Source organism: Anopheles arabiensis, chromosome 3 (genome assembly GCF_016920715.1).
Source record: "Anopheles arabiensis isolate DONGOLA chromosome 3, AaraD3, whole genome shotgun sequence".
NCBI lineage: Eukaryota > Metazoa > Arthropoda > Insecta > Diptera > Culicidae > Anopheles > Anopheles arabiensis.
This window is the reverse complement of record NC_053518.1, coordinates 47,581,160-47,604,241: the sequence shown is the minus strand read 5'-3', so window position 1 is coordinate 47,604,241 and position 23,082 is coordinate 47,581,160. Positions and strand designations below refer to the sequence as shown.

The window sequence follows — 23,082 nt, the reverse complement described above, 5'->3', positions numbered from 1 at the left end:
AACTCTAAAAAGCCCCTTCAACCTGCACCAACCAAAATGGGCTACGAGAATGCTAATTTGGGACCACCGCGTTCCCCGTTACGCCTTCCCGCATGCCACTTGCCGTGGTGTGCTGCTCGCATTTGTGGTGTGCAGCATTTGGAGTTGCCCGAAACGGTACGTCGATATATCCGATATCGGTGGTAGCACGTTCGTGACTGTGACTTTCCGCAGCACGAGGGGTGCTGATACGGTGCCGGAGCTGCCCGGGGATTAGCAGTACGCGGGGAGGAGGCGGGGCGCTGCGCGAGGGAGCATAAGAAATTGACACAGATAGGGAGAGCATTTTTCTAACCCAACCAGTCGCTGTGTTGTCGTCGTGATTGTTGTTATTTTAGCAGTTGCCGGGTAGTTGCCTCGTTGGCGCGTTAACAGAACCGTTGGAAATCCATACGAGTGGTCGGTCCTCATCAGCCAGACCGATGGGTCCGGCTCAGTTCTAGACTATCGTTCGACGACGGCGCATCTAAACGTGTACGGGAATAGTACAACTCTGCTCATTTTGTGTACAGGGTTTGTCACTTTTTGTGCTTGAATTGCGTGTGGGTGAGTCGAGAAAGGTAGCAGCTGTGTCCTTTAACACGCCGCCCCATCGTGACGACTTGCTTTTACTAGCAGGATAAGAGAAGGAAACGGAAAAATTACAACAAACACACTCACACACACATACGTACACACAATCCGAGCACAAAAAGACTACCCTACTCCAGAAGGGCGGTAGAAGTATATGCAAAAGCGGCTGAAGGGATACTTGAAGCAAACCCACTAACGAAGCACGTACTCATCTTCACGGGTCGATCAATCTAACGGAAACCTCAGACTGTTCGGCTCGAACGCCTATTTCGCCACCTTTCCTGGTGTGCCTGGAGGAGGGTGGGTCGGGTTGTTTGGCAACAACCGCAACAAACTCGGGACTGAATGTGACCAACGAAATCCTCGTGCCAACGTTACCAGACACCCACCACACAGCTATCCTCCCCATGGCGAGGTAGCAAAGCCAGCGCCACAATCAGGCGAAACGTGATCCGAACGCACATTTCTGATACAGTTCCGAAAGAAACCCGATACATCTTTCCTCGCCACAAATTCGGTTTTAGTACACACTCCTCCAACAGGATAGAAGTGTGCGCGGATGCAGCGTGGCTTCCAGCGCGGAGTGGAAGCGAGATAAGCGAGAGTGATAAGAAAACGACGACACAGTGCTGGAGCAACGCTGGCCACGATGACAACGACGATGAAGACGACGACGACGACTTCGGCTTCGTCAAGTGCGGCCGCATAAGATACAGTGCTGAAAGAAAGGCAGGACTTGTACCCTGGGCGGAGGCATACACAGCGTCCCGTATTTGTGGAGCCCACACGGTGCGGGTGGATAAGTTAAGGGGGGCGTTGGACTGAACTTTAGGTGAAATTTCCTTCTCGAGCACGGAGCGGGAATCATCCTCAGAACTGTGTAACCCGGGTATCAGTGAGCTTTCATCCGGCGTACGGTACAGAACGTTTTTCTCTAACGGGTGCTAAAGAGTTTTCCGACGAAACCGTGATTCCAGTGCGGGTCAGTTTGGTGAGAGTGTGTGTTCGAGTGTCGGACCGACTGGAACGCAGCCGCCGCAGGAACAATCAATCGTCGGGTGTATATTCATCAGTATCGTTTAATTGTTTAGGTAAGTCCAGTGTGTGAACGGTCTATTTGAGTTTACCAGCATGCCAATCTTGTTACCTGCGGTTAAGAGTGTTTTCGTAGTGATAACGGTCATTCATTACGCAGCGATATAAACACGGCTCAATGTGCAAGCTGGCTGGGGGAGTTTCCGCAAGCGTTGCTTATCGTTAAATGGATTCTGTTCATATACACAATTGTCGTTAAATTAACCACACACACTAAGAATAACACATAAAAACAGGCACATTAACTACATTCATATCATTTGCTTTCTAATTTGTTGTTGTAAATACCATTTAATTAGTTTATGTTTTCCAAGCGACTTCTAATTAGTAAGTAGTGAATATTTGACATTTGGAATGGGAAGCGTGTATGTGATACTAAGGCATGAGTGTATGTGATCTAATCACAAATACACGGCATCCAGGCGATTGTGATTAAGATAAATATTTCCCGAAAAAAGTGCTTTAAACCTCCAGTCAATTTCAAGATTACAAGTATCAAGCAAACTATACACAGCAAAACTGTTGCTGACGACTGTATGTATTTGATGAATGCCGGATGTACTTAGCTTTGGTTTAATTATTTTCGAAGATTAATCGAAGGAAGGAGCATCGTTGCAAAAATGAAAAAATGCAAAAATCTTGTAAATGTTCCAGAGTATCAGCGCGATAGTCATAACACCAAGGCAATAATGGGTAAACTTTGCGAAACAATCTTCGTTTTTAGTTAAATTTTAACTAAACCAGAAGATTTCTCAAACATATCATACACACTACTTGAACAGTGGCTGTCACCACAAAGGTCCCAAATCTAATGATCGTGAAACAGTGAACGTTAAATAATGTGTAACAGAGATATTTCTTTCATTCATTTATTTATTTCACTCACATTTATTCATTTATACGACACATAAAAAACAATCATTAGGTACCAGGGAAAATGAATAATTCCATTCACCTGCCATTTGAATCGTTTACTACAATAACATGTGACATCAAACATGCTTCATGCTTCGTCATTCCCTATAAATTTCATTGTCAATCAAATTTCACTGTTGACGGTTTGAGAAAATGTTTATGAAATGAATTAAAGTTTTTTTTTATAACAAGTGATGTTGTCATCGTGATACTGTCGTGAACTCGCACAAGTTAATAATGCCCATTGTGAGTTCAAGCCTCAATGTGGAACGATGTATAACCGCCACATGTGGATGAACAATTTGGGGTTAAAAAAAAATAAACCCTTCATTTTCAATCGATCACTAAATAGATCATATACCATGGGATAGAAGGATTCTAATGCAATAAGATTTTCTTCGATTAATTCAAGCTGTGCGGGAGCTAACTATTACCAGCGCGAGAACTAACCAAGTATCATTTTTAGCATATCTGTAAAATCAGAATAATATTAAGCTAGTATTGCAATTATTCTACTTATTATTGATAATTATTCAACAGACTTGTGTATAAATCAACATTAATTTCTTATATCTAACATTTAAAGATTGTTTTAGTGTACCATATTCGTACATACATATTGTAGCGCCCAAAAATGAGTATTTTGTGTTGATTTGATTCTATGTTGTTCTTAACTTGGCCAAATAAATATTATTCATATTATACACATGTTTATACGATTTAGTTCTTTCAAAATATGGCTAGAAAATCGTTGCAAATGAAATCGTTAAACGACTGTAACTGTACTCAAAAAGATCGTAAAGCAAAATGAAAACATCGTGATTCGTGACATGAAGCACTAGAGCTGCAAATTTCGGTTATTAATTACTGTGTCACAGCTCCGTGATTAATATTTCAATTCATCGTCTTTTATCCTCATCGCGTGCTGGCCTTCTGAATAAATTCTCTAAACGATGCGCATCGTTCTACATTCACGTTTAGTACGTTACGGGTAATTATTGCAAAAAGGATATCTCTGTGTAATGGTCTCGTAAACTACCAACCCCTTCGAACACATCGGATGCTGCAAAGCTGTTTTCAGATTTATTACTATCCTAGTGTACCTACGTTACAAGCATTCTAACCTGGGGCACAAGATTGATCGTCCAGCTGGTGGGATGGTTCTTCATCCGCTATTTATCGCCCGATGTCGCATGTCGATGAAACCAACTGTCTGTTCGCAAGGAAAATACAGATTTCAATATGCAAACATGCAAATAAGCAAGATGTTACGCTCTATTCAAACAAACTGCGATGAGCAAGCTTAACAGAAAATCCTTTACCATCGCCAAATAGTACACACACACACATAGAGAGAGACTAGGTCTTTCATAACGATGTCGTCCTGGGATAGATGGTGTGGCACGTTCCACAGTGACGAGGATGTAGAAGATTTGAAAAGTTACTTTTCGCGCCCATTTTCCCCACAACATCGCACTGCGGACGTGCTGGTAAAAGATGGATGGAAAGGGAGCAAGCGAAACGAAAACGAGCGGACAAACTTTACTACGTTTTCTAGCTGATTGCCGTTTATGGAGGGACATGAGTTTCCCTCGATTTTATAGCGAAAGCGGCCACCAGTCAGTCAGCCACAGTCAGGAGCGGGTGCAGAGAATATTTATATACCCGGCATTTATTTATATAAGCGCGGTAATGATGGGGGGAGACACCACCGGGGAAAGAAGATTTCCCACTTCGTAGGGTTCGGTAATCGTACGGTAGCAATCCCGAGGACCCAGGATGCTATGTACAGAAATCGCTTCAATTGGTTTGAGATCGGATTGAACTGAACCGGCGGGTTCCGGAATCTATGTCGTTCGTTTTTCGTTTCCATTCGCACTGTCCCACTGTCCCTCCGCCCGTCACCTTAAGCGATTCCCTTTATGTCGCTCGTACCCGGAACCGGCATCGCCCCCCTTTCGCTCGATTCGCTATAGCCTGGGGCTTTTGCTTTCACTCAAATCCAATTCCACCCAGGGTGGGTGTTTATCTCGCAGGAAATTATCTACACAGGCAAACGGCTTGATACATCCCAAACCACCGGACACGTTCTGAATGCTGACTAATGTTTTATTTGATTTTATTTGGCTTGACCTTCCACCCTGGCAGTGTTCGCCCCGGCACGTTCCCCTTGTACCATTCGTCAAACAGAAATACAGATTCACACGTTCGGTTTCCATCTTTCGGTCTTGCACCACCAACCCGACTCGAAATACTCGTTTCAACTAGATGAAGCTGTGCTTTCGTTCGGAATTCTACCACTTTCATGGTGCTTTCTTCGATCGCACCGGCAGAGAAGGAGGAAAAATGTTGAGTACATAACCCAGTCCAATCCAGCCCGCGTTGGGAAAGTGTTGCAACCATGCTGAACTGTTAGTCCTTTTTTTTTGGTAGACTTTTCCTTTTTATTTTGTGATTTACTTTTTCCTCCTTGCTTGTCTTCAACACTATGTAAGTGTATGTGTGTGTGTGTCGGTGCTAGATAATACTAAAAGCACACGTTTTGTAACGATCTGCTTTTGGCAGATGTGGCTCACAAAGCTTCCTGTACGCTAAGGAGTGCTCTTTACATACACGAAATCAACGTTCGCTTTTATGTTTATGCCGTGTGACAGCTGCCTGTACCTTATGTTACAGATTGCTGGCCTGGTGGAATCTTATTTAAAATGATTGCAAAGGAAATCACATGATTGTCTAATGATGTTGTGCCAGGGCGACATCATCGTAGTTTGTAAGTCTGGCTGTTTATAAGCATTCACTCCAGATTTCTGCGCCGTTGCCTTGTGTTGAATTTTGTTTTGCATTTTGTTATGAGAATATTTAATATATTAATAAAGTAGTAGCATTAATTTATATTATTTACTATTTTGATATAATATTCGTAAATGATCATAATCAAATAATAACCAAAACTTGATAAATATTAGGAAATTCGAAGAGTTTTATATTGAATGAAAAATTATATATTAATTTTACTTATGGTTCTTTTTATTTAACCAGCAAAGTCTATACAACAATTAAATGTAGGTTGTGCTTAATTCGATGGTAAAATCATTTCTACACACAACGTTACTTCTACTGTAAATTTACCACCCTTCCCGATTCCTAAGACCATCCACAGCCATCCAATCTTAGGGCAGCAATTGTTTAAAGATTATAAAAACAGGCAAAACGAACCTTCTCGTACAACTGGTAGATAACAAGATTGATTGGTGAATTCGTGCGATTCCTACTATCATACCTGGAAACGGATACCTGTACCAAACTGCTTTACTGACCCCGATCAGAGTCCGCCTGCGATAAGGCAATATCATTAGCCGTTCCGTGCGATTAGTTATTGCTATTGTGTCAAAAAATACAAACAAACAATGAGAAATGGCAGCAAACATATCTTACACTCAATTAGAAACAAAGTAGTATTGACTGCCTATAAATTGCAAGTTCCAGCTACACATCTAAATAGTAATCAATTATCTACTAAGCCACACGTTTCATTAATGTTACAGCAAGTGATTAAACTGCTGAAAGTGCGAGATCGTAGTCGTGAATAACCAACACCGATTACACGGTGCTCACTCCCGGGAGCTGATCTCGATCGCAACCACGACGTTATTCGTCATGGGAAATTTTAATCTGATATACGATCTGTCGTCGGCTATGCGATACCCTGATTATCATACAGATTACATAAATATGTTTTGTACGCATTCCACCGACAGCAAGATTTATCGGACTTCCAATAGTGGAATGCTCTAATCCCACGTGCTAGCTCTCCGGCAGGTGCGCTAAATGAACGGGGAGTGGCCGCCATACAGGCTACCGGGAATTGAGGCTACCAACCGATCGAACCTATACATGATCGCACACTCGGCACCAAACCGTGTGGCATGCTTCTGCACTTGAACTGTCGATGCCCCGTCCGTCCGGCTGCTATTAATTAGAATTACAATTAGAATTAGAGATCACAGCATAGCTGCAGTGCGCGGACGAGGGCAACGGATTGTGGGTAGATTATGCTATAAATAACGTCAGCTGTCCCAATGGACATGACGCCAACGATGCCCTACTCTAAACACGGTCCGATCCAATGGTTACCACGACATACAGCGCTTGGCGCCTCGGGAACCGTGATACCGCGGGAAACAGCGGCTAGCACTGATTATCGAAGTCCATGACCTTCTACCTTCACTTGGGCCGCACGACGAGCCAGCGTGAAATCAAGCTCTGATATCAGCTGTACTGCTGTGCCGGCCTAACAGCACAGCCGCGTTGTGGCGGTGCGGCCGGCGCTTGGTCAACCGTGAGACACTTGCATATCCGGCTGGTAGCCCAAAACACCGACCATGCACAGGTGGCTCTACAAAGGGAACGCTCCCCATGCGTTGTGATGTCGTGATGCGCGTTACAAGCGAGCGTTTCCGCTCGCCTTCTCTCTCGCTACGATCCATCCATCGCCAACTTGAGACACATAAATAAATATGTCACTTCTATGTGTCCCCTTTTTTGTGCAAGGAAATGCTAGGAACGGCACGCGACTCAGCGATTGATAGGATAGGATCTACTCGCAGCGAAGGCTTGACGGAAATAAAATACGGCGTGTGCGAGCAACAATCACACCGATCCACGATAGGGTTTTTGTTGTTGTTTTATTATAGAAGGACTTTCCATGCACCGGAGGTCCCAATCAAGGCAAGCAGGAGAATGGGTAATGATTGTATTAACCTATTATCTTCACAATTTATAAATTCAATCTGATGGTAACTATTACGCACAGGGAGCTTGAAACTTACAGCAATGTAAATTGTATTGATGGTTAGCAAAATAATTAATATTTATATTTTTTTTGTTTTAGTGTTGCGTATATAACATCAGCATTTTGTATGAAGTTTTGAACACCGTATAAAAAAATATTTAATAAAGTTCCTTTTTTGCTCAAATTTACAGAATCATGTAAATTATAGCATAAATATTGGAAGCTGCCATACGGTATGATTTCATACAACAATAACAATTGTACGTCAATTACAGCTTCAATTTGCATTAAATATCCCTATTGTAAGTGAAAATCCAACTAAAGCCTTTTTTTATTTGTGCTAAATTAAGAAGCGTTGGTATAGAAAGATCGTGCCTTCGCACAAACTATCCCATTCGATGTGCTTTGTGCAAGCTACACTTGACAAACAACTTTTCTGAAGATAAATATAGCAAAAACGTGAAAAACGCATCATATTTAACTAGACAGCAACCGATGCGTAGAGAAAAAGACAATTATAAAAGACATGCGTGTGAAAATAAACTTGCAGCATCGTCGATGATGTCTTGATTTTTTGCAAGATACCAACCGCACCCTTTGTTTTGCCTTGGCAAACCCTGTTGACGATCGAGAGTGTACATTTATGTGTTTATTCATGACTGCTACACTTACTGCTGGAGATAAGTGAAAATGTTTCCAATATAATTGAACGAACGATATGATAACAATCCAAACACTCAACCACTCTGGTGCGGAAACTCAAACAACAAGCAGGAAATTGATGCTTAAGCACCATCGGGTCACAGCCGTGATGACAGACTCCCCTTTCCCCGCCGCATCACGGATGTCACGAAAAGTTAATGGGGTGAAGAAAAAAAAAACGATCACACCACGACCGGCAAAAAGGAATTGCTAAATTAAATGTAATTAAATAGCAAACTCGCTTCTCGCAAAACTATGAGCATTGGGCACGCAACGGGCGGAATGTTAGTGGGTCTATATTGTTGGACCTGCAAGCACATTGCCTCCCAGCAGCTACCATATGGCCACAATATAACAAAGCGTACAAAACGATGTATTGATTCACTGCAATGTATAATTTATATGAACGTTTACAAAGTTTTGGAAAACACTTATTATAATAATATAAACGTCTTTAAAAAAAGTTGTATGCTCGACGTTCATCTATTCTTTATTAAATTTTCCGCTACACCCCACTTTTGGCCCGGAAAAGCGCTTATCACCACTGTTCACCCAGCTGTCCGCCAGCACGCGCTAAGTGGAAACAGCGGAAAGTGGCATTAAAAATTACTTTAATTGCTCATAAATAATCACTTGATCACGATCAATCGATCGCTCGATCGCGTACCGATCGCGCCTGTTACTGAGTGTCAAACTCGAATCGCGAGCTAACGCAGCGAAAGAAAAAAACGATCACTACCGCCCACCTGTGCATTAAAGCTCCTTGCCCCGGGCTTCCCACTCCCTAGGCTGATCAACTGTCGTTAGCTCGTTGGAGGGAATAAGGCGGCAGTAGCAGCAGGCTTTTTTTCAATGCAAAAAACTTTGTCAGTGTCGTATTTCAATCTCATGCTATCGTGTACCCCCACACACACACACAACATTGGCGCGTGCCACCGAGACAGGTTGAATTTTACAGCAATTTTTTTATGCACCTTTCGTGTACGTTCCCACTCGATTGCGCGGATACTAACGGCCTGGACGGGCTAATCATACTGGACTTCCAATAGCAACTTCAAAATACTTGCCCGTGACGATCTGTTGTTTGTTTCTCGCGTCTATCAAGCGTGCGGGCGCGTGCCACATGTCACACATTATAAATTTTGAAAGCGTTGATTCACTTCCTGTCTTGTTTCAGCGGAAAGAACTGGCATATTAATTCCTCTGGCTGTCGCGTGGATTCAAATTGTACGAAAAGTTAAATCTCCCCAGTCCCCGCGCTGTACGATCGGAGAGGATGCAGATCGAAAAATAAGTTGTTCGCCCAACCCGTCTCCCAGTCCGCAGCCGCACTCCGGCTATACGCTTACCCTCTATCTGCTCAATTTGCCGCTCCTTGCGTCCTCGACGATCAGGCTAATTATGGCGGCACGTGTAGCGGCATATGTGCGGCGACCATGCAAAAATGCCCGACCCGGCTCGGCGATGATGGCGATGTGATAAACTTTCCGAAGGAGTTCCTTGAAATTATGGCGCGTGGCACAGGCCGGCCACACGCTTAAGAAGGTTTAGCCCGCCGCGACCAGCGGGCGCAATCGGTGTGTTGGATTTTGTTTTGTTCTTGCGATTCGCGACCCGCTCGCAGTGGACATTCTCTTCGCCGCATGCCGTCGACTCAAGCAGACAGGTCCGTTCCACAGCATACCGATGCAACGCGAGCGTCAGTCGGTGATGGTACCTGCGGTTGTCTCGGGGTGAACCAAAACAACGCACTGTTACGGCCAGTTCACGAGCTGTTGGTATAAATGAATTGAGATTTAATGATAATCGATGCGGTTGTTGATTTTGAACAAATTTGAACCGATATATGTATCTATTTTTACTATCGAATTCGTCAGCAGAGACATTGTTTAAAGGTGTTTATTAAATTAATTGTCACAAATCGGTCATTGAAAGGAAATTACTGTAAAACTAACCGATTGAATAGATTTCAAAATATTTGCTTATATAAATATAAATATATAAATTTTCCCTTGTTTAATGCAACCTCACACATTCACAGACAAACGGCCGTGTGAAAGGACACGAGAGAACGCATGTGCCATTTCCTGGTTCGAATGTTGCCAACTGTGGCCCACCCTGTCGCGAACCTCAAGCTCGCCCAGCAGAAATCGTGAATGTTGTTCTACCCCTCGAGAATCGCGTTGCCGGGCTAGGCAGCGAGCAGCGTCGTTTAACAAGCTTGATGCGGCCAAGTCTGGTACGGCCGATGCTTATTTCCCACGGAAAACTACGATCCGCCCGCCCGTCCCACAAGCGAGCGATCGGATTATGCAGAGGAAGAAAAAAAAAGTATACATCTAATCGTCCACAACAGCCAGAATAAACCTTTACCTTAATGGGTATCAGATGGATCCCACCGGTGCTGACGTGCGGTTCCGCGGTCCCTTTCGCCCAGGGCAAGCCGAAACCGGGGACTGTGTTGCTGGCTCTGCTTGCGAGTGTAACCAATATTTATCACGGCAGACGGTTTGTTTTTCTATCGTCGTACATTCGTTCGTTTCACTCGCACGCTCAGCTCTTCACGGCTCAGCTCAGCACGACGGCCCAGTGTTAATCTGAAAAAAACTAATTCAATCTAACGCACGTTGGCGGATATTTAATATCCGTTCGGCAAAACACCAACCGATCTGTTTATGGAATAGGGCGGAAAGGACGGTACACTGTTGCACGCGCTTCGTGGTGGCACCCGTGACCGTTGCCGTGTCGTGACAGTCCCCCTTCCTACATTTTTTAACAGACAATCCCTTTCGTATCAACCTGATAACCTGCACAATGGTGGCGAGCATGATCGATGCACGCGCTAAAAAGGCCGGGAATCAATTCTTCGCCGTTTACGTAATCCTCCCAGACGCGGAAGCGGTTTCAAGTGACGCGATTTTTGGTGCGGTTCCAAGTCGACGGTTGAGTATATTATTAATTGAATAGCAAATGATGGGGTAGTGGAATGTTTTAAAGAACAATGTATTACTCTAGCACCGGCAATTACTGTACTAGCTGGAATTTTAATGCACATCAGACAGACTAGACGAATTGGCTGGCGGGTATGATAATTTTGATTTTTCAAGATATTTCAAACGAGAGTGATTATTTAGCGAGTTATTTAGTACACAAATTGGTTGTACTAAAATTGTTATACTTGCGTTGCATTACTATTGAGCAATAACTGAACAAATTAGATGCACTTAAAATGTATGGATAAAGAAATGTTTTGATTTTTTTATTAGTGTTATAAAAACTAGAAAGTATTTAAGTATCTAAAAAATATGTTTTTCGATGCAAAAAAGGTATAAAAATAATTTTAAAGATATTTGTAGTTCACATTTTTTGTGATTAGTATTGATCCATTTTCTCTAAAAGGTGTCGTTTTTTTATTTTGTTTTTAATATTTCCCGAAAATATGGTTGTTAAAATTTATTGTTTCACTGTTAAACATTTCCTACTCCTCCAAAATAAGAAAGCTTCATCACAATAGAAAATTTGTTGTGGTTACATTTTTTACGAATCAAGAAATCAGCACGAATACAGTTTTTAAAACTTTTCGATAAATGTATGCAGTCATACGAAACTCTTGCTATCCTGCTGCCAGCAATTGGCAAGGATAACTATCGCCTTCATGAACAAGTAGATGCAGAAAAGCGCACAAATAACACTCGTTATTATAGCACACACTTATGCATCACACAAGGATACGAAACATCTCCTCCTGACAATAGATTTATATTAAACGATTCTTATCCGATCTTGATATTGATTTCAGATCAGCTCTAAAAAATGTACCTCAAACACGAATGATATTGCTCGTTTTTTTCTGCGTATTTAGACTGCTCGTTATGCGAAGGAGTACTCCACTGTATACAATAACTATTCTGTATTTACTGTCCAGTCTGGTTATACGTGTTATTAGTGTTCCAGATAAAACTCGATACCAGTCCGTCCGTGTAGAAGCAATTTTAGCAAAATTTCATCTACATTCTTCTCTATTCAAAGTGTTATTAAAAAGAAGAGGATGTATTTGCTAGAAGTACTTAAGACCACAGAGCTTAAGAAAAGTAAAAAAGATTCATACTACGTTCAGATATTTTGAACCTAGACAATTGGGTCAGAAATTGCAGATAAAATGCAAACATTAACCAATCTACATCTGCTTTGTTTGTGTGCAATTCTAATAAAAATTAGGTCCGGCTGGATACGCAAACATTTAATCCCATTAGCCGCACCAAGCCACTGGTGGTAATGAATTAACACCCCCGGGGCACCCTTGCAGGTTCACCGGGGTGAGCGTAGCGAACAGCAGGCAACAAAGCGCAGCAGGTGTTTCGCTTGCTCGCCCGTACTTTCTTATCAAACAGCATTGTGTTGCGGCTCACGGTGCTCGCAGCTCGATGATCATGGCTGTATGGTAATAAGTGCTCCCATATCCAGCACACTTGCTTACGGGAGTGTTTCCGATTTTCATATCGTCACCGCATGAGATGCATAAATTAAATGCGAACCGGGAGCGGATCGACGCGCAACGCTAATGGTGTGGTCGCGTGGCTCACGACCGGTGTACGTAGATCAACATGCAAACATGCGACACGGCAGCAGCGGAAGGACATACGGTCGGATTGGAGCGGCGTCTGGCCGTACTGATCCCAACCAAGGTAAGCTAATTTATGCGCCCGAATCTAGTGATAAATTCATCTAAAGTTTGCTCCATTCTACTGCGAGAGCCGCCGTGGAGCGATCCACAATTGCAGGCCAGCTGCCGCCGACGAGTGCAGCGAAATTAATTAAACGAGCTACATTTTAGGCTCAATCATTTTTTTTCCACTTTGCTCACCTTCTTGGCTCCTTATTGCACTCGCGACAACGACAAAGAGTGCACTACACTGTGAGCGGGTTTTGGGGCAGGAATAATCGTGGGACTTGTGACATTCGTTGAAATGATTTTTCATGACTTGAGTCGCTCCAGCCGATTCCAGTTACCGTAGTGCGTATTGCACCCGGATAAGAATCGGAGCAGAATTTCCCTTTGATCCAAAAATAGTCACCGCCAACCTGTTCCGTCTGCGACATTGCACGTTTATTTAGCGCACAAGGTTGAGCGTTCAGTTTACTTATCCCTTCATTCTCTATCAGCTGACTCGTTGGAGCGATGGACAATGACACCGTTCGCGGGCGGTGCACGTCAGTTGCATATGGGGCAATAAACATGGTTAATAATTCAAAAGGGGAAAGGATCGTATTGTTTTAACGTATAGATTACAGTTTCAGAAACAAGACGCAAAACAATGCAGTGACAATGTAAAACACTATTTTTTCTAAATATTGAGTTTTAGTTGTCTTTTTAACAAAAGTTGAAGTAAAACTTTAAACAATTGTTGTAAAACTGAAGATGTTGGAATAATCACTGGATTAAAATTGAATCTAAAAAAACTAAAAATATAAGTAAAGAACATTGTAATACGCAAAACAAGTAGATTATTTCCTTATATTTGATGCCAAACTTGTAGTCTTATTTCTTCTGTATTAATTTAAAGAAAGTTTGCTTGCAGTGTTTCTTAAAAAAAGTAAAATTACATTTAACAAAAATTACTAACATAAAAATCAATATAAGCAGCATTTTAACATATAACTTCAAATATAAATAACTTAAAATACATCTTTTCAAAACGGATCTAAAATCCAAACATCTAAAAATCTTTAATAAAGTTAATACGTAAAGAAAAATAACAAGTAATAAGTTAATGAGTAAAACTAAGTAAAGATGTGCTCTTTATAATACAAATACAACTGATTTCAGAATATCTTAAACAAACAAAACAAAACTAATATAATGTAAAAACATAAAGTTCTAATACATTTGAAAAGAGGTAATCTGAAATAGAATGGTTTCATAACAACAAACGCAAAAGCAAAGATGAAAAGCAAATGCAAAAACTCATCACGAGCAGACCATCCTGCAGAGTAGGAATTAATAAAGAGAATGGTTTATATGAAGCTGAATCGTACTATTCATCGTTGCACATTTGCCACTGTAGTTCATCCCGGCGCACTACCGGTCCTCTACCCACGCGCTAGATCCGGTGCAATTGCATTGCATCAAAAAGGCAATCAAACCCGGACATACTAAAAGCTACTACAAACAACAAAGTACTTCGTCCTTATTCTCTCAATCATAACTATTGCGGTAGCATCAGGCTATTTGCGCCACTGGTTTGCACCTTCCGTCGTTGTTCGTTCGTTACAAAAACTATTAATAGCAAGGTACCGATAGCAGCTGGAAGATGGACCGATTTTTGCGCGGAAAACTCAGAGACAGTGAGAGAGAGAGAGATAGAGAGAAGGAGAGAAATGTAGTATTTTTAGCGCAGCAGCGACACCCGAAAACTTGCTATCCTGCTAACCCGCTCCCGTCGAGTCAAATCCCACAGATGGCCAACAACATAGACGAGACGAGATGATTCGGTTCTGTCTGTCCGTGTCAACGGTTCTCTAACCATCAATCAACCAGCTGAGGCTGACGGATGCAGATTGCTCGCCAGTGTCCCATTCTGGTTTCTACTCACGCGATCGCGCAACGTGAACCGAGTAGTATACATAGTGACGATTTGGAAGCGGCCACTGTCGGATGGTGGCGTACAAAAAAAATGGTGCAATGAAATCGGTTATTACTTTCGTTCCTTCAACCCGCCCCAAATCATCCCGTCAGTCAGTGTTTGAAACATGTTGCATACTGCGTTTCTGAGTTTAAAAGAACCGCGATAACTCGCCTCCCCCTCCCCAGGGAAAGGACACTCCGTCTGTATTGACGTACACAAAACTATTACAGTGAGGTAAGCAAGAGAAAGCCAAACAGTGGAGTTTAATAGTAGCAACTGGAGCATAAATAAAAATAAAGTGCAACTCGAATGCCCTGCTTCCCTGCCCGGTTCGTGTTGACCGTACGCCGGGGATACGCCCGGGAGTGCCAGAAGTGCACTGGTAGGTTCGTCCGTTCAAGGCTTTGTTGCGGTTTTAAAAATAGCTTACCGTCGTGGGACAGGATTTTTTAGAGTTTCTACATAAAACAACCACATCGGATGGTCTGTCAATGTCATGGTTTTACTCGGGCGAGGGAAACATGAGACATGGGCGGAAGTACCTTGAATTACTCTTCTCGCGCTTATCTTTCGATCGCTGGAGTCGCATGGAACAACCAGGCAGATTTTGGACACTTCCACTTTAAACACTTCATATCGAATGTTTATCGTATCGGAACGAATTAATTACCACCGTGTGTCGGTGTACGCTTACACCTTGCTGGTGTTCATTGTGCTTGTTTCTCTTTGCTGTAAAACCATGCTTTAGAGTAAGGATAATTTAATCTGCTTTGAGCTGTTACATTTAACACAATGATGTGTACATGTTGCGCTTAATGGGTGCGATGTGCGTTTCATAGTTTCTAAAACTTTGTTTGCTGTAATGTGCAGATTTTGCCGCATAAACTGTGTACAATGTATAGCATACAATCGTTGTATTCGAAAACCAGTACAGGTAATATGATATTCTTGAAACATTCACGAACCTTGCTCGGTATTCTCTTTACCCTCCGCATAGGCATCCATCTTCCTGTCCACAAAACACGGCTAAACTCGTCGTACGTTATGCTACGTTTTGAAAATTAGAGCAAGGAATATGGCGAGGCTGCAGACACCGGAAAGTATCCTTGGCTTCATATGTATGCTTTGCCCGATATCTTGCGAAGGAATAAAAGTGCAAACATGGACGAAGCAAAGTGATTGGCATTGCGGTGGGAACGTAAGAACAAGGAAAAAGAAAGGGAGAACAGGCTTTTTTGAGGCTTGACAAAAACAAAAACCGTTCTCGTTCTTATTTTACAGTGTGCAATAAAAGTTGTTGGCACACGCGCAGCACATTACTTTATGGGGTGGATTTGTTCATGTTTCTTGTTTCACAAATGCTTTATTTATTGTTTAATTTATTATCCTTTGATGCTAGTATTTAACCAAACATACATGTTGACTTGAATATAATTTTGGATTAAAGTGTTTTAAGTGTCATTAAAACTGATGAAAGGTCGTATTCAACAAGATTATTATATTACTTTATGATTTAACTTTTAACATAATTTTCTAAATTTGACTTTTTTAAAATTAATTGTACTGATTTGACACATTAAATGTCAAAAACCAAACAAAAGTCCCTTTTCGTCGAATTAAAAAAAAAATATTTTAAATGGTTTGAAATTTTAATTTTCAGTTGAAATCACATCAAATAACTAATTTATTGGCTAAAACCGACTATTTCAAGCAAAATTAGCTATAATTTTACTGAAAACTGCGAAATTCGCCTTACGCCAATATTCGAGATACGTTATTAACGATATCCGCATTAATAGCGTATATTGGGGAATACATGTATATATTTCTTATATTTGGTGATATTTATTGCAATAATAATTTATTATTTTAATACTTTTAATTATTTTTGTTAAGGATAACATTAATAGGATAGGATAATTTTTAATTAATAATTTGTGATATTTTTGTTTGTTATATTTTTATTAGGATAATTTTAATGTAATTAGTACAATTAAATAAAAAAAATTATTCACTAAAGAAAAGGCGTAAAGTCCTTACTAATTAAAAACAAAACATTTTATGTTCCATACTATTCTTTAACACAAGCCCAAATTCTTATTTTCTATCAATTTCTTCCACTGTTGTACAACTTTGCACAAGCACTGTACCCATTCTAGAACAGGAAAGCCGCCCTTCTTAGCTGCCTGTCTGTAAGAACGGCGAGCAAAACGGAAGGAAGGTTGCATATTGTTTTATCTCAATGCATCCTAGGTGTAGCGGACACAATCCCGCACGAGTCCCTCCCGACCTCCCACCGCGCCCCTTTGCCGGATGCTGCTGCACACCCCACCAGCTAAAACCGATTGTCTGTCCGTACACTATCGCACACAATCAGAACAAGGGGAACCCAGCCCGGCGGCGCACACATTCACATCGCGCACGTAGCGCATGTGTGCGAACGCGCGCTGCCGCCTGACTAGCGAGCTAGTCGCGTGTGCTAGAAGCTTTCGCGGCTAGAAGCACGGCAGAACGGTGGTGCAGTATATATACGAGCCCGTTTCTAATGAAAGCTCATTGCATCTGTTGTCCCTGCGGTGTTCACTGTGTTTTTCGAAGGCGCACGCGAAATTCCACTAAAAATATACGTGCATTTGCCAGAGTGGCAGTTACACGAGTCCTGGTGTTCTTAGTGCTGTAGTCGCGTGTGCGAACGGAAACGGTTCCGCGATTCTTTCGAAAACTTAAAGTGTGAAACAGTTGGGCTTCGGGTGCCCCGCCAAGTGTCATACAGCAAATTCTGTTCGAGCTAACCGGCCCCATCATCCGGCGACGGCGAACAGATTGGCTAATCTGGAAGATTGTGTGCCGAAAAACAAAAAATACATAAGCAAAACACGTGTGCATTTTGTTCGTTCGTGACCCTGTGGCATGTGTACGTAATCGGGATGGGTGCGACGATTTTTGCGAAATTGGTTTGCTGTTGTTGTATATTCCGTTTAGTGTTTCTAGAGTGCGACCCGCTATTACCGGTTATTACCGTCGTTAGATGACACTGTTCTATTATTTTACTTTTCTTTTTCGTTGTTTCTTTGCATATTAATGAGCTCAATCACAAGAAAACACGTGAGCTTGAGCGTCGTTCGAATACGGGCGTGTTCCCCTCTTACAAACAGGTGTAACAGTGCGCCCATTGTAATTTCCTGCCCTAAACAATACCTTCTCGCATTTAAATAGCACCGAGCTCAGTGGGCAACGTTTGCACTTAGAATACGTTTCGGGACGGTTACACTTCGATGCATTGATTTTACGATGTAACTGCATGTGCGCAAATTGTTATGCATCGCTGAGAAGCTCCATCGGATGAGCAGTCGATTAAAGATCTAATAAAAAAACACGTAGTACAGCGGACTATTCGATATTCAAATTCAAATAGGGATTCTATTGAAATACAGTGAGATAAGAATTTGGCAGTGTGCATTTCAAATATATTATATTTATATTTCGTTAGGAATTGAAGGTTTTATTCCACATGCTTTTAGTGCATCATCAAATCGTTTTAGTAATCGATCCAACCGTATGTTTTAGTTAATTTCAGACCCATTCAATTTATTATGTGTTGGTAGCTAAATCGCAAAATAAATTTACAAAATTGTTTTTTTTTTTAAATGATTCATTGGAAATGCTTCAAAATTAGTTTTCATTTTTTTCATTTTTTGAAATTAATTTTGTAATTTATTTACTAAAATAACGAAACAAAAACAAAGTGCAAAACTCTTTTTCAATAAAATACCCAGTTTTTGTTTCATTGAGATAAAACTTGAACATTTTTAGGAATTTTCATTTTTTTGTATATATCCATAAAGAAAAGGTAGGGGTTTATGACGATAGATAGTTTGAACATTTGTATTGTATGGGTCATGTAGTGTACATGCGTTGTATTGGGTCTACGATTAGTTTTGGGCAATTTGGTACATTTTCATGAACGTTAACGTACTACTTACAGGATTTTCCAAGTCACTTTCGAATGTCCTCCGCTTCCAAGATGTTTTTCAACAGCCGTCGGATGGTGTATTTGGTTCAAAATGAAATTCCAGATTCAGCACATAATTTTCAACACATAACAAAGAACTGTCAAACTCAATCCAGCTTGAGTAGTATTGAAAATCATGCTGAAGAAATTAAAAATTATTGTGATGTAAATGAAATATCAGATTTATGTGGCTTTTAGAATCCTGTATTTCATTTAGATGTAAAACTTACTATAGGACGTTCTTTATTTCCACGGATAGGACGTGCTTTTTGTGAACGTCCTGGTCATGCGGTTCACGTTCATATTTGTATTGGAGGAAATAAACAACCTGGCTTACTAAGACGTTCTTTATTGCGACGGATAGGACGTTGTTTTTATGAACAACTCAGTACATTATGATTTATAAAGTATTGATTTACGTTATTAGATGCACCAAGGACGTTCTTTCTTTTGAATGAACTTAACGAACCGTATGGTTTTAGACACACCTCTAGTCTAAAATCGATGTGAACGATTTAGGATTTGTTTACCTTTTAAAAAAAGCTGTTTGAACACTTTGAATCTTCAATTACGATCAATTACGTTGAATACGATCAATTACGTTACGTTACATTATTTTCATTATTCAATTTTTTTTCCTGGGCCACTCATTTGTTACTAATTTTCTAAATTTCATTAACTTATGTTTTTCGTTTTCCCTTCCTTTGTTTTGTTTTGCTTCATTTCATTACAGGTAAATTCGTTCATTTAGAATAAACATCTACACCACCTGACCCGTTCGATATCCTGCATGAGCATTTGAGCTTTCCGTTATAGTTTGTACCGATAATAACCACCCTCTAGAGCTGCTGTTACATACATTACATCGCATCTCTGCAGCATATTATCGCGATCCCTTTATTTGCATCAACGTCGTCCGACTCCGATCGCCATTGCACAAGCGAAATTCGAATTCGAGCCCTCCCATCCCCAATTCACACATCTGCTCGCATATCGCGTGCTGTAAAAACAAAAAACCCTCCACAAACGCATCCAATCCCAATCACATCTGGCCAAAATGAAGGTTGAGATTCAAAATCACGTCGAGCATCTACCATCGGCGCTCAACGGCATGACCGTTTCATCCACCCATCATGATCCTCACATGCTGGATGAAACATGTCTGATGGCAAGTATTATTTATTATTTCACTGCAAAATCACCCGCTCTTTGCAACCCCGCCGCCACAACCAACAAACATACACACACACAAACCAACCGTTGACGATACATGCAGCAACAATAACACCTTTCAACAAATGTTTGCATAGTTGGCAAAATCGTTTCACCAGCTCTTTGTGGTGCGCTTACGGGTTACGATGCAAAACGGTGTTCATGTTCCGCTGCTGGTCGGTTGCGGAGCTGCACCATTCTAGGCCGGAATGAAATTCTGTACCTCCGTACCGTCGGTTTTGTTTCCCGCATTAATTTACATCGTGTTTTTGCGTTGCCATTCCTTATTTTAGCTGTCGAATTTACTGACCAGAAGCAATCGCATGGCTTCGAAGGCACCAACCATCTGCGATGGAACGGCTAATGCGGTGGATGCGAAGCTGAGCGAGATCGACAGGGAGCTATCGATTTCGGTTATCACGGAGGAAGACACCGAACCGGTGCTGGATCTGCTGAAACGATTTTTCTTTAAGGTAAGTGTTCCATTTGCTAGAACGAAAAAAAGGCCAAAATAATGTTTGCACAATTTCCAGTGTTTAAACCACATTTAAACCACTGGTTTGTGTTTGTGTGCAAATAGAGTTTACAATTACTTTTTTTTTCAATTGGTAAAACAAACCGTTATTGATTTTAAAAGGCCAAAGTTTTTGAAAGGATTTGCATTTTTTACTTTTTATAAACCAATAGTAGGAAAGTAAATATGGACGACCAGTCCCGATGGGAATCGAACCACGCCCTGTGTTTTGCAAGTTTCTTGTATTAGATCGCGCGGTTGACTAAACCTCATACTAAGCTTACCTATAATACAAATAAGTGTATGCAGCTCATATCAAAACCCCTTTGCCACCTGTATCCCAAGAACTGTGGGTTGGTTTAACGTATTCTAACCGCTACACTACGATGTACGCCATTTTGCTGTGGATTTGCAAATTTTCCGTTCATATTATCTTAGGCCCAGGTAACGGGGATCACGAATCGGTCTATGACCATGAATAATGCATCATCATGGAAATGGGATGAATAAAATATGAAAAGAATTCAATTTATGCATCTTTGAGGGTCTCCCTCTTCTTGGTTCCCCAATTTCGCACGGAAACAGTATCTGCACCACCTTCTCCAGTCCGTCAGCTGTAGCGCCTAGCAGTCAGGATATTCTTGTGGGTTTAGCATATTCGAGTGTCCTTGCCCTTACCGGTGGCTCTGCTTTTCTTTCCAGGATGAACCGCTCAACACGTACGTTCAGCTCGGCGAATGTAAGGAGCTGGAAAAGTACTGTACCAAAAGCTTGGGCGAACACTCCTCTTACAAGGCCGTCAACTCACGGGGCGAAATTGTGGGTGTAATTCTGAACGGAACCATCATGAAACCGGTAGGTGATTTATCTTCGTACAGACACTTTCGGCTTCTTGCTGGCTAACGGCAAACTACAAGCCCAATTTTGCGTCCCCCGTTTTGATTTACCTTTTTTCTATTTGCAGCAACCCGGCGATGAGCCTCCGGCTAAGCTGGCTGATAACTGTGCGCATCCAAAGTTTAGGAAAATCATGGCCCTGATGGACCATGTGGACGAGCAGTTCGACATCTTCGAGCTGTACCCGGACATTGATCGATTTTTGGACTGCAAAATCATTTCGGTCGATACGAACTACCGTGGCATGGGCATTGCCGGTATGCTAACTGACCGCACGCTCGACTACGCATCGCGGAACGGCATCAAGCTGATACACGTGCTGTGCAGCAGCCACTTCTCCGCCCGCGTCATGGAGAAGATGGACTTTAACGAGGTGTATCGCTTGCCGTACGCCGACTATCTGGTGAACGGTGAGCAGGTGTTCGATCCCGAGAAGCCGCACGTAGCGCTGCGAATCCTCACCAAACGCTTAGACCAGTAGCTCGGATCAATGAGCGTAAAGGGAAGTTGTTTCACCGTTGTCTAGCTCGTACATGAAAACAACAATACACAAAAATGGACCCACTAGGACATCGCTGTTTGGCATGGAGTAATAGAACCGGATTTTATTCACTCAACTGCCGCAATCGCGCCATGTCAATTACTATTTAACAGAAAAAGGACACACACACACAGCATCCATTTGATTCCTTTGGGGTGGGGTAATGTTAACAACAAGAAGTCATAGTTGCATAGATATGCCAACTTGTGATAATGCTTCTTTTTTAAGTGTGCTGCATTTGATCGTCACGGTGGACATTAACATAAGTTGGGTGCAATCCTCTAAGGTGATGATGCGATAATTGCAACAGTGTTGCGCATAAATATATGTAATTGGTAATCAGATAATAAATAATAATTTATACGTAGTACACGCACACAGGCTTGATCGTGTTGCGGTGAGTCCGAAATAGTACCTCTAGTGTTGTTAGTGTTGCCTGGTACCAGTTGCGTATAATTACTGTTTGCGTAAAACAGAAGCAAGAAGAAATTCATTAAAATGTATTAAAGACATCAGTAAGAAAATCCAGACAAAACCATTGTATTGGTTGTCTGTTTTTTTTTTCTTCGAAGAGTCGGAAAGAATCGCAAAACGACGTGTAGATATGCAATTCTCAATGGGGCATGTCGACGCGTGTCCGTAAAATATTAGGTGAATGGACACAGTTTTCGGCGCGACCGACCCGGAGCCGTTTTGTTTTATGGTTGAGATGCGTTTATGAACGTTTGCATTGATTAAATTTGCGCTACCAAAAAACAACTTGAATGAATTTCAGCACCGAATTTATTGTTCGTATTTAATTTGCTGTATCTTTTGTTCGCAATTCGTACAACAGCTACGGAGCGTTCTTTCAAAATGTGCAAATAAAATGGATTGGAAAAATTATCAGTCAGTGCGTTTCATTTAATAATGCAGGCTCCAATGTTGCGAAATTCTAGCTTTTCGGACATGATTTAACAAGGTCTCGTTTAAATAGTTAATAAAACATCACTTCAGTGTTTATATTGTTAGATTTTTATATTTAAAAAACCAAATAATTGGATGAGAAAAAAGATGCCGACGACGCAAAAATGTTCACGCCCATACACAACACAGATGACTGCTTGTTGCTGCAAGACTGTCTCAATACCTTTATGCACGTGGTGCAAACTAGTGATATGCCTT

At 41.5% G+C, this 23,082-nt stretch overlaps 1 protein-coding gene across 5 annotated transcripts; it reads left to right on the top strand.

The window, feature by feature from the left end:
- The first annotated feature begins 478 nt into the window (after nt 1-478).
- Nucleotides 479-22,299, top strand: LOC120900650 (dopamine N-acetyltransferase-like). Of its 5 annotated transcripts, none has more exons than XM_040307942.1 (5): nt 479-1,703; nt 19,488-19,922; nt 20,260-20,439; nt 21,183-21,335; nt 21,445-22,299. In XM_040307942.1, the coding sequence occupies exons 2-5, from the start codon at nt 19,812-19,814 to the stop codon at nt 21,856-21,858; spliced, it is 858 nt and encodes a 285-aa protein (XP_040163876.1). In that variant the 5' UTR covers nt 479-1,703; nt 19,488-19,811; the 3' UTR covers nt 21,859-22,299. The 5 variants fall into 5 exon arrangements, with proteins under 5 accessions (XP_040163876.1, XP_040163877.1, XP_040163879.1 ...); XM_040307941.1 differs by lacking the exon at nt 479-1,703 and adding an exon at nt 17,278-17,656; XM_040307943.1 differs by lacking the exon at nt 19,488-19,922 and having other exon boundaries at nt 480-1,703.
- The last annotated feature ends 783 nt before the right edge of the window (nt 22,300-23,082 follow it).

Coding starts and splice junctions, on each gene's coding strand:
- LOC120900650 (XM_040307942.1), top strand. CDS start 19,812: ATGAAGGTTGAGATTCAAAATCACGTCGAGCATCTACCATCGGCGCTC. Junction 20,440..21,182: donor TGAAACGATTTTTCTTTAAG/GTAAGTGTTCCA, acceptor TTTTCTTTCCAG/GATGAACCGCTCAACACGTA. Junction 21,336..21,444: donor ACGGAACCATCATGAAACCG/GTAGGTGATTTA, acceptor TTCTATTTGCAG/CAACCCGGCGATGAGCCTCC.